Here is a 12,158-nt window from a genome sequence, read left to right on the forward strand (position 1 = left end):
GAATATTAATGTATACATTGTGATAAATTATACGTGTAAAGACTACAATCTGACAAAATATTGAATAAAACGACAAATAAATGAGCTGCATGTAAACTGAAATATTCTTCTTCAGTAGTGTATAAAGCAGTTAACATTTCTTTAATACCAAGTCACTCAGTGGCTCAGCTGCTGTAAATCTGAGGTATAAAACTCATCACGGCCTGGCCGGAGCTGGATGCTGTGGTGCCACATTCAAATGGCACATCAACAGTTTACAGGGAGGATATCCGATACATTATCAGGTAAACACTTCCCTGTCCTGAGCCCCTCAGACTGTGAACAATGCCTCTAGGGCTTGCAGGGCTTACCGAAAGCATCTCTTATCAGACGGCCCACTACAAGTGACCCCCCCAGTGGGACTTTTACTCACTCCACTGACCCGCCCCGACACAGACAACACCAGTGGCTGCAGGCTGACAAAAGCAGCTGCAAGTGACCCCACTCCCACCCTGTCAAAGAGAAAAGGAGCGGTGTGAATGTACATTCAGGGAATATAAAAGTGTGAAAATGGAATAAAACACATGCCAGATTTTTGTAACAGGAGGCTGAACACACTCTCAAAGAGACAACACTGCTTTTAAATGGGCTGACACAGTGGTTAAACAAACTGCACAAGTGCCATGTAGAGAGTTACTGTTGATTTCAGTAAGAAAGTGTCCTCATCTGCATCTTCTCCGTTTAAATGGCTTCTGGTCCATTACCATTCGGAAGCCTTTCCATTGGAGCTGCCCCCCTGTCTGTCACATCCCATATACAGGCGTATCAGAAGTCAAATGTTTGGGAGCAACGAATCCAAGAGCAGATCCTTAAAAAAAAACGCCGGGGCGCCCACACACGCCCCCTCCAACATGGTATTGGATGTCCAAAGGAATCCAGTCAGGCCCCCTTGAAAGTACATATGTGACAGGGCACAGTCAGGCAGACTCTGCACTCCAGCTTAGCGTTCAGTTAGGATCAGGCGCCCCTCGAGCCCCTCTCACACATCTCTCCTTGGTTTTCATTTGGAAGTTTGGTTGGAACCAAAGAAATAAGCAGCCATGGATGCCATCAAGAAGAAGATGCAGATGCTCAAGCTCGACAAGGAGAACGCCTTGGACAGAGCAGAGCAGGCTGAGTCAGACAAGAAAGCAGCAGAGGACAGAAGCAAACAGGTCGGCACCTATTTGTGTTTTTCCCTTCTTCTCTTGTGAATGGACCGCGTCCTAAATAAGGATTAATTACTCGTGGATAATTCCAAAATAAGGACTCAATTAAGAGTAAAACATCCTTCTTGGTTTTTTTTCTCTCTCGCTCTTTTGGGGATGTTATAATTCCTCTTCTGAGCTGTTTTTGGAAATTGGTGATGTAAATATAGTCAGGAATATTATGTTGAAAATTCTGTGACAACAAATGACTTTAATGCATGTTTATTTGATATTGTGTTTAACTCTATAATGTCTTTCTAATGCATGTGTAGTTAGAGGACGATATAAGAGAGTTGGAAAAGAAATTGCGCTCGTCTGAGGACGAGAGAGATAAAGTGTTTGAGGAGCACCAAACTGCTGAGGAGAAGCTGCTGGCCGCTGAGGAGGTCGCCACCAAGGTATCTGACCCTGAGCGTGCATGAGCTAACTTTACTCTTCTTTTTCTCTCTTCCCACCGTCCTGTCCTGTCCTCTCCTGTGCTGTGCGCTCCTCCGCGCAACCTGTGCGCACTCACGCAACTCCGTCTCTCCACGCTGATCACTACCCCTCCTCCCCCCTGACACTGAACTCTCCTGCACTGACACCCACCTCAGCTTGAGGACGATTTGGTAGCGCTGCAGAAGAAGCTCAAGGGAACTGAGGATGAGTTGGACAAGTACTCTGAGGCTCTTAAAGACGCCCAGGAGAAACTTGAGCTGGCTGAGAAGAAAGCCGCCGATGTAAGTAACCAGAAGGATCCACGATGGCACCACTCCCGCACCATCACGCTCCCTCCCTCACGCACCTTCAGTCTGTCGCCACTGTGAGTCTCTGTGTGTGAAAAGACAGTTCAACAGCACAGAGGGATGCAAACTCCCCTCTGTCGTGGCTTCATTTAAATTAAATGCTCAAATTATTTATCTATTTTGATGGGTAGGTTTTACGCACCTGCCCATTGTGGAAAATTGACTTAAAAACTCCAAATTGACTTTTTGACCAAATGCCCAACTATTGTTGAACTGTCCTTTATGTCTTTGTCGGGAATCACATGTCCAATCACTTACAAGTCAGCCCAAACAAACAAATAAATAAATAACACATTAAATCCAATCCATCCATATGCTCAAACATTAATATCATTTAACTATGTGTTTTGGATCCAGTTACTTGCTGTGTTCAGTCTCATACACTTAGGTCTTAAAGGAGGAAGTTTTTTATAGAGCGAATAGTGAAGCAGTCTTCACTGAGCAATGAGAGCAGCGCCTGGATAAATATAGCCCACTGCTTTATATGGTCAAGATAGAGCTCACATGTGCGGGCTGCGCTCTTTGCTTAGCAAAGGGAAAAACACTAGTTCCCATCGAAATGTACCAGGCAGAGAACTCACTGTAAATTACATTGAGATCTTCTACAGTAAAAAAGATCATTTTTTTTAAGATATTGTCGATCATATAAGTTTTCATTTCCCCCATATTTTTTATTTTTTTAATTCATGACTGGAAAACTATGTGACGAAATCAGCGTGAGGCCTCTAAAGGTCGTGGCCTGCAGGACACAAAACCACACTTTGGGCTTTCCTCAACATTCTCTCGTTATAATCAATCCTGCTAACGAGCCCGGTTCAGGTCAGGTTCAAGTGCGGCAGACGGATAAGTTTGCTCACATTGGGTCAGTGAGGGAATCAGTTTGCAGTCAGGCTTAAACTCTGCCTCCGAGGAGAGCCCGTTGTAGTAATCCTTTAATCGGATTCCTTCGGGGAGTTAGATGGTGGTGGCTGCACTTTGTAGTCCAGTGACTTTTACCCAATCACTTGATGTGGCTTTTTTTATTCCCTTGTTCTAAAATAACCGCTGTAGTCTCTGTCCCATTCTTCCTTTAGTTTACTTCTAAGTATGTTCGAGTGGCTCTAACTACCACTCGCTGTTTTACGGCCTTGTTTCTTCATCTGTCTGAACCTAGTCTGTAATTACTGAATTCAATGAGACTTATCGAGCGGCCTCTGCTCTCAGAATATTGTATCGCCACGTGTACCTCGGTCAAATGGCCAGCAGAGGACGCTGCAGCATCGCTAGTTCACCACAAGCATGAGCATCGCGGTGTAAAGATGGGTGTGTTCCTGCCGTTTAAAATAGAGAAACTACTTTTTAAACATTTAATATTAATAATTTTTATTATTCTAGGGGATCGATGGAGCAGATTTCCAGGATTTTTACAACCATGCGGAATATGTATATTTTCGATAAATGCGTTACTTCCTGGACAAATAACAGCGCGTCTCCAGAAAGCTTGCGCACCGTCTTCACGCAGCGCTCGGCACAATCTGGGACGTCACCTCGCAGCTTGTCAGTTTCTCGGAAATTGTGCCGCAGCACACTGTCGCCTGCAGTGTTTTTTCTATACCGCCTATTTATAATATACCTGTACAGAGTTGTAGAGTAAGACAATGGCCGGGGCTGCATCGCTGGATGCGGTGAAACGAAGGATCAAATCGTTGCAAATGCAGGCGGACAATGCTGAGGAGAGAGTCGAGAGATTACAGAGGGAGTTGCTTACGGAGAAGAAGACCAGGGAACAAGTAAGCACGTTTAACTGCGCGTAAAGACGCATAAATTAGCCCTCACCCCTCCTCTCGTAATGTGCATTAGTGTGCAGCTCATTGTGTTGCATACGCAGTGAGACCGAGGGATTTCTCTGGATGCAGCGCAGTCCTGCATGATGAGCTTTTCTCGGCTCCCTGCAGCTCCGCCACTAAGTCCTGCCCCGGGTCTGATACCCTGCTGCTCCGGGGCTCAGAGCTTATGACTGGAGACGTTGGGCCCGTTGATGCCCAGGTCACAGTCAGCTGCAGCCACTTGGAAGCGCCGTGTCACATGTGGCGCTAAATCTTCCTCCTTTGTGTCACTTTACGTCTCATTCTGACGCACTTCAATGTAACGGTCCCGTCCGGGCTAGTGCGCAATAAGTTGGGTTTATTCACAGCTGCAGGCACAGAAACAAGGCTCAAACACTTCATTTCCAGAAAGCAGGAAGTTACAAGTAAACTGTGGCAATATTTGAGGTGCCAGTCTGCACTGTGCTTTCATATGCTCTTTGACTTGCCCATATAAGGACAACAGGTTTTCACAGCTAGAGTGATTCCCCTTAGTGTGGACACAGCAGCTTTTAACTGGATGAGAGTAAACTCTTTCGTCGGGGCCTTACAGTGTGTTTTAAACAGAATCAAGGCCACAGCTTCAGTTTATAGATGATCACTAACTTCCTTGTCATGCTTCACACCTCCATTTGCACTTTGGCCCATGCACCCCCACCCCCCGCACACTTTAACACGAGCTGCAGGGGGAAAGAGCCTGAAAAGACCTCAGACTTGTGGCTGTATCCTGTTTTCACTGTGCATCTTTCAGTATGCCGAGCGGACACCAGAAAACAGAAGCAGACCCAGGTTTGACTGATCTCAAAAGAGGCCTGCTCTCGTTTTTCAATATCACACCCCCCATTGATGCACAGCAGTCTTCCTCCAAAGACTCAAACAGATCATTTAGCATGGGACCGGTGATATTAAATGTTTCCCTCAGTCGGAAACTATCCAGAGAGTTTCCCCTGGGGTTGAATGTGTAGCAGTCATTTCCAGTGTTATTGTCCCAGGCCCTTTGACTTGAGCCTTGTTAATGTTCTCCCTGGGGCCCAGTAATGAGGCTTGGGTATTCAAACTTCTGTCAGCCAGGGACATTGTTATCATTACGCTCAGTGAGGAGCACAGGCAACGCTCCTGGGTGGGCATTTCCCCACGGGTGACACTGGGAAACCCTTCTGAGCGACCCTGACTACACTCAGATACACCACCTACATTCTTTGGGCTGACGTGAATGTGTGCACATGTGAAGATTCCACGTTATTTTGTTAAAGATTGAGGCCCAAAACAATTCTGACACGCTGTTTCCTCTCTCCCCAGGCTGAGAGCGATGTCGCTTCCCTCAACAGACGTATCCAGCTGGTTGAGGAGGAGTTGGATCGTGCACAGGAGCGTCTGGCAACTGCCCTGACCAAGCTGGAGGAGGCTGAGAAGGCTGCTGATGAGAGCGAGAGGTGTGTTTTTTTCTTCTTCTGATCTCGGCCATTTCTGTTTCTCCCGCTCTCTTGCAGTAGAGAGCAGGTGGCAGGGCATAAACACATCCAAGGCGGCCATCTCTTTGTGAGGGGCACAAGCACTGCCTCTGTGCTCGCTAGTTGTGTCAGATAGCGCAGTCATTCCAAATCCTGTATTTTCTCCCTCTATGTCAGAAAGCATTCAGCCGTTCACCTTTAGAAGAGCACATTGAAGACTTAGACATGTTTTCCCCTCTGGGAGACTGTTGTATCTGTCGGGTCCCAGCTCCTGATCCCACTGTTTGCTCTGTCACACAGAGGCATGAAGGTCATTGAGAACAGGGCCATGAAGGACGAGGAGAAGATGGAGCTGCAGGAGATCCAGCTGAAAGAGGCCAAACACATCGCTGAGGAGGCTGACCGCAAATATGAGGAGGTGACGTTTCCAGGCTCCAATGACAGCCGCCCCCTGAACACTACACATGCAGAGAAATCAATACCCCTGTGAAACACTCTGACAATTATTGATAATAATCAGCATCAACACTCTACCTGCATTTTTATAAAAATCATAAGGTAACTTTAGCCCCCCTCTTAGTAGACAATATAAAACATTCATTAATGGTTAATAAATGGTTTATAACACACTATAATTTGTTATAAACATTTATCAATAAATTAGTCAATAACTATATTTTTTGTGGGCACCAGTAAATAGAGGCTGGTGTGCAAACAGATACTGACACATACAATATTCTAAAACTCCACCATAATAACATAGTGCATGTGTTCATATGAGAAGTCTTAATTATTGACAAATACTGTACATTTATTAACAATAATAGTATTGATAACATATTTTGTTGTGCTTTTAACAATGCCCAGACACATAGTGTGTCTATAAAAGTTATCAAGTGTAACCTTATCATATTTCACTATCATTTTGAGGGATTAACAATTGAGCATTATCCTAGTTGTGCCGCTCATCAAGTATTAGCTGTTTTGTGACACTTTGTTGTGCTGCACTCAAAGGTGGCTCGTAAGCTCGTCATCATTGAGGGTGACCTGGAGCGCACAGAGGAGCGCGCTGAGCTGACAGAGAGGTGAGACGCCCCCCCCTTTTCACACTCACCAATTCTGCACTTCCGCTCACATGACCACTGGCAGTTGGCTCTCAAGAGTGTGTGGTGACATGGTTACCATTTGAACAGCGTTGCCCTGTGTTCTTACTGTCTCTGCTGGTTATTTGCATGCCTTCCGTGGTTTGAATGGTTGTGGCTTGCACACGAAACGCCGCCACGCCCACTAACAGACGAGCTCGGCGAGTGGAGGATGAGCTAAGGGTTTTGGAGCAGAGCATGAAATCACTAAACTCCTCAGTCACACAGGTACCACAGACTAACACACACACACACAATGACTAACCCACACACTTCTGTATCGTTGTGGCTCTTTCACTTTCACTCGCGCTGCTGAATGGAGCCTCTGCTTTGCTTGCTGTGCTCCTTCCTCTTCTTTGGCTCTTTCACTCTTTCACGCCTCTAACATGGCAGGGACTGTGCAAGAATAACACCTCACGTTAAAGAGAAGCATGATATTAACCCAGGAAGCATTCACCAAATCATTTTTTAACCAAACCACGTCTTGTTTGATGACATGAGCCACATTGCTAGACTCACATTCCTGCTGTGTTAAGGGACTTTTTTTAGCTACTTGGGGTCCCCTCCTCTTTTTATCCCTGTAGTTCATATTGATTTTGTGTCCTCTTCTCTTTCTTTCTTTCTTTCTTTCCCTCCACCTGTTCCGTGTCCGATTCTGTCCATCCCCGCTTCCTCCTCCTCCTCCCCCTTCTTCTCTTTGGCAACTTTCCCTCCTTTCGTCTAAAACACCAGCAAATGCTCTGAGCTTGAGGAAGAGTTGAAAACTGTGACCAACAACCTGAAGTCACTGGAGGCCCAGGCTGAGAAGGTAAGCGTGACCCTCCTGGCCACGTGCATGCTGTTACACCCCACCCCCCGGTAGTAAACCGGGGGGGGGTAGACCAGCCTGGGGGAGCCTGAATCTCTTCCCCTCAGTCTTATTTCACAGTACAAGTATATATGGCATCACTTTGAGCACACTGGGACGCGCAGAGTTTGACACCTGTTGTTGTTTTTGTCCCACAGTACTCACAGAAGGAGGACAAGTACGAGGAGGAGATCAAGGTCCTCACCGACAAGCTGAAGGAGGTAATGTTTCACAAGCCCTTATCTGGAGTCCGGGAGCGTTCATACGAGTCACGGTGCGAGTGTTGGACTTAACTCGTAAATCTCTCTCTCTCTCTGCCGCAGGCTGAGACTCGTGCTGAGTTCGCTGAGAGATCAGTAGCCAAGCTTGAGAAGACCATTGATGACTTGGAAGGTATGGTTTTTTTGCGCCGCTCCCCAGAATGTTACTCTGGTTATTTTCAAATATTTAGTATTGATAGTCAGATGCTCAGTTCTTTACCATCAGCTGATTCTTTGCTTTGCTGTTGACTATTTCTACTTTCCTCTTAATTTCATCATGGCTCTTTATCAGACAGCATCATATCTTTCCTCGTTTAAGTCTAGTTGGTTTGTTCGTGAGTTTCCAGGTCGGAAAAGAATGGCTTTAATGTTTTCTCAGATATGAGGCCTAGATGTTGAATTAGTGGAAAGCTAAAGGCGTGAGAGCCACACGGCAGGAATTTACCCTTTTGTTGCTTCCATTCTGTCATTTCTGGTGTAACTTTGTTTTCCTCTTTTTTCTCAACTGTGTTTTTTTTCTTTTATACATCACCTCCCTCCTCTGTCTATGGTCTGGATACTTCACCCCTTCACCTCCTTGTCACGTGCCCCTCCTCCTTTTCACTGCACCTCCCTCCCTCCCACCACCACACCCCCGGCCCACCCAATAGATGAGTTGTATGCCCAGAAACTGAAGTACAAGGCCATCAGCGAGGAGCTGGACCACGCCCTCAACGACATGACCTCCATGTAATTCTCAACTTGCCGTGCCTGCTCATGTCACTGTCACCGTCTGTCCCCACCGTCCTCTGTGCACGACCAGCTACCCCACCTCGTCTCCCCGATATGTTGTGAAACCATTATCATTAGTACATCGGCCCCTAGAATTATGATGTTAATGCAGCTGTGTTTTTAAATAGTCTTAAAGTTGAATGTCTTGAAACAGACATTGTGAAAGTCTGTGTAGTTTAAGCTCAGTTGCAGTAATGCTACTCACTCTAAGGGGTTACCATGACACTGATGATGTATCAGTGTTATTGGTGATTGAGAATACTGTGAACAGGACTGAAGTATTGAGATGCATGCAGCATGGGTCTGTTTACATTTTATAGCTGAATAATGTGAGTTTTATTATTTTTTATATGAAAAATAATTTTATTCTGTGAGTTTGTGCATTTTCTAGAATTCCCCATTTTTCTAAAATTCTATTGCATTTTCATGTGATATTTTGAGGAATGAAAATATATGAAAGTTTTCTATTGAAATGTTTCAAACATTTCAATGTCATTCGCTCACTGTCACTCACTGTTATGTGTCTCCTCTCAAACTAACATGGTGTACGTCTGTGCTGAAGAAAGGCCTGCCTATTTGTTTGAACCCCCCCCGCATCCTGTTATCATACTGGATAACACTGTCCCAGTTTAGCATCACTGTGGTCGAGCCCCCAGTTTTGCTAAATCATTTGTCGCCCATCCTCATTTGACCTTGAGACTGAGATTGACACCCAGATTGGCGAGGTGCACCACATCTGTCCCCCTCCCGCGCCGCTTCTCGTGTTTCAGCAGCCAGCATCTCGATGAGAGGGCGCAGTTGTTTTGACCTTGTGCACGACAGCATGCTCTACCTCACAATGCACTCCCATTGTGCATTGTGGTCTTGTGCCGTGACTCCCGTGGTTCTGGTGTATTGTGGCGCACATCTCAAATTTCGGCGAAGGTCCTGCGCCAACCCCCCCGGTTCACTGTACTTCTTCTCTCCCACACAGATAAATTGTTTACACCTCATCAAAGACGCCTCCTTCCGGCTGAGCAGCACCTGTCTGCTCTCTCCAGCCTTCTCTCCATTTTCCCTTTCCTCTCTGTCTTCGCTTTCCTTCCCTCCTCATGTTTCCATCCTCATGTCAACGATTACTGCATCTCATCTCTTGTACAGAATCCTAGAAACTTTCTGCGTTGTGTAAAAAATAAACGTCCTTCCTTCTATGTAAGCTGTATCTCTTTACTCTGTCCTTTTATTTTTTCCTTCTTCATTTGTCCTCACATGGCTTTAATAAAACCAGGACGTTTTGTTTTTCATTTTGTTTTCTGCATCTCAACAAAACCACTAGTTGAGCTTCCCTTGGTGTAGTGTCATAGGCTTCCATGGATGTTCTTTGTATGTTGTTCAGATATTTGTCCTGGGAGGCTGAGTCATTAGAAATATCACAGTAATGCTGTGAGCACGTAAACCTAAAGCAACTGCAGGTACTCGACTGGAATCTGAGCTGAGTCGCTCTTAGCATTTGAGACTGATGCATGCGAGCACTTTTGGATATTTAGTCCTGTGGCAGGATGAGGGGACTGGAAAGATTTTGGGATCGGGGGGAACTCGTGTTGGATTGTGATCAGGAAGACTGTGGTGAAGTGAAGGAACGGTGGAGTACAGAACAGTATGTGAGATTCGTTGAGCCTGGTTGCTGATTTAAAGAAAACTGGATGAAACTGATATCAGTGGTGATGACACATGGGCTCTGTACACGGTATCCTGTCATAATGTGAATAAATATACAATCACACATTCTGAGTCGTTTTATTAAGTTTATTTCCATAACGTCAGGCACAGAAAGACGAGCAGGGCATATTTTAGCTTGAGCTGTGTGTTTTCATAATGTCAATGAGAATGTAGAAAAATCCCTGAGCCACATTCTTACACTTAAAAAAAAAAAGGAGGCTGGAGAATGATTGATTCTCAACAGTTTAATCTAATGCTGATCAGACATATTAAAGTAAATGCTTAGATTGACAGACACAGCATTTACAGAATCCATATTTTTTTTCTATTTTGTTGCCATTCTATCCAATTTTAAAGTTAATGAAATTATGCTGCCATGGTTTCTTTTGATCTTTCTGTGTTAACTCTCCTCCTCCTCTGTTTTTACTCTACACACTGTCCTCTCATGCGTTACCATCCACGTGTGTTACATGTTTCAGAGAAAGAGAGAAAACTCCCCCATCAACAAACTGTTCCATCATGATAACTAAAGTCTTTTCAGATACATGTGTAGTGTGGTTTCCAAAGATTTAACAAACTCTTAAGTGACCTATTCTAAAGAAGGTAGGTGTCAACAGACAATGCCTCTCTCTTTTTCTAGTTTTCCTCTGACTTCCTGTCCTCTCTCTGTTTTTCAACTTGCTCTCTGACTGCAAAGATCGCCTCTTCCCGCAACTTGAGAAAAACCGCCTACTCACTAATGAACTACGTGTGGCCTTGAATGAGGACTAAATTGTGTGAATGTCTCATGTTCCTCGTTCTTTTTTTTTAAATGTGTATGACAATCTGATGCAGTGTGTTACCCGAACCTCGTCAGTTTTGCATCGTCGCCTTATACGACGCTTGCACTGCTTGAAGTTTGTGTTGCTGTTTTGTGGAGATGTATTTAGAGTGAAATGCAGTGAAAAATCAGGGATTAGCTAAAAAATTTAAATCTAATCTTAAAACTTACACAATAATCGTTTTTTTGTGTTAACTGTTGTGTTTATGTGCATTAATAAGGAGTCCTCTGTAGACTGTAACCTGTTTGTTTCATGGTTGCTTGCGCATCATAATATGAGCTTGTTTACTCAGTGTGTTTCTCTTGTTTCTGCCAGTGCTGTGCAGATCGGGTTAATTTAATGACTTGACCTGAACGATGTAGCCAGCTCCATTATTAATGCAAGCTAACCAACTGTGTGACTACTGCTTGCTCTGCGTGAGATTAAAACCTCTTCGTTTGATGTTCTAACAGAGAAACTCTCACACGCTAAAGAAGAGAACCTCGATATGCACCAGATGCTGGACCAGACTCTAATGGAACTGAATAATTTGTGAAAGCACGGTCCGACCCCATCACACACTGTGGTTTTTGGCTTTTTGTCCTTGCACCTTGCTTACCGTAAACCTCTCCTCGTACCTTGTCCGTGGTGGAGAAACAAACAGCCAGATGCTATTCCCGTCGCACCGCCCTGCCTTCAGCAGAACCTGACCAAGGAGCAAAGCTAAAGGGAAGTAAAGCTTACCCATTACTCCCTTTTGATGAAAACTAAACTGAACTCACCATTGTTTTTGCAAGCCAGTTTCTATGATATAGGTTTATTTCTTTTGTGCCATCGGGTTCATTATTGTTTTCTACATCTGCATTTAAGCTGATCAGGTACGCTCCATTAGACATTGATTATGCACATACCAAAGGATAAAGTGGAGAAATTTTGCACTTAATATAAAAACCTCCACAATATTAACATTGTGCATACTGTAAGACAATATGTTTTAAAAAATACATGCCCTGCTCCCAGAAAGTGTACGTATACATACTGACTGCACCAGTCAGTATGTATACTGGTGCTACTGTACTGTAAAGCAATGTCTTAAAAAAATGCAAATACATCACAGTATAGTCTTAGTTTTCTTAAAAAAAACATTTTCCAAAAATGTGTTCATCTTGTCTGTAAAGTATAATTTCAGTCATCTGGTTGTGCAACGTTTTAGCATTTATTTCAATGTAGATGTTTCAAGTGTTTCTCATATCTGAAATGTACAAATTAGAAAATAAAAGCACGTTTTGAAAGTTTTGTTTGTGGTGTATATACGTTGCCCTTTTGTCCATTTT

The 12,158-nt window shown here is 44.3% G+C and overlaps 1 protein-coding gene across 6 annotated transcripts; it reads left to right on the forward strand.

Moving 5' to 3' along the window:
* Positions 1–941: 941 nt before the first annotated feature.
* tpm1 (tropomyosin 1 (alpha)) lies at positions 942–12,120 on the forward strand. Of its 6 annotated transcripts, XM_035156814.2 has the most exons (10): positions 952–1,193; positions 1,820–1,945; positions 5,155–5,288; positions 5,607–5,724; positions 6,321–6,391; positions 7,181–7,256; positions 7,454–7,516; positions 7,619–7,688; positions 8,206–8,284; positions 9,300–9,516. In XM_035156814.2, the coding sequence occupies exons 1-10, from the start codon at positions 1,080–1,082 to the stop codon at positions 9,301–9,303; spliced, it is 855 nt and encodes a 284-aa protein (XP_035012705.1). In that variant the 5' UTR covers positions 952–1,079; the 3' UTR covers positions 9,304–9,516. The 6 variants fall into 6 exon arrangements, with proteins under 6 accessions (XP_035012710.1, XP_035012708.1, XP_035012707.1 ...); XM_035156819.2 differs by lacking the exons at positions 1,820–1,945; positions 8,206–8,284; positions 9,300–9,516 and adding exons at positions 1,499–1,624; positions 11,298–12,120 and having other exon boundaries at positions 942–1,193; XM_035156817.1 differs by lacking the exons at positions 1,820–1,945; positions 9,300–9,516 and adding an exon at positions 1,499–1,624 and having other exon boundaries at positions 945–1,193; positions 8,206–8,288.
* Positions 12,121–12,158: the final 38 nt, after the last annotated feature.

Source organism: Hippoglossus stenolepis, chromosome 5 (assembly GCF_022539355.2).
Source record: "Hippoglossus stenolepis isolate QCI-W04-F060 chromosome 5, HSTE1.2, whole genome shotgun sequence".
Classification (NCBI taxonomy): domain Eukaryota; kingdom Metazoa; phylum Chordata; class Actinopteri; order Pleuronectiformes; family Pleuronectidae; genus Hippoglossus; species Hippoglossus stenolepis.

Coding starts and splice junctions, on each gene's coding strand:
- tpm1 (XM_035156819.2), top strand. CDS start 1,080: ATGGATGCCATCAAGAAGAAGATGCAGATGCTCAAGCTCGACAAGGAG. Junction 7,257..7,453: donor TGGAGGCCCAGGCTGAGAAG/GTAAGCGTGACC, acceptor TTTGTCCCACAG/TACTCACAGAAGGAGGACAA. Junction 7,517..7,618: donor TCACCGACAAGCTGAAGGAG/GTAATGTTTCAC, acceptor TCTCTGCCGCAG/GCTGAGACTCGTGCTGAGTT.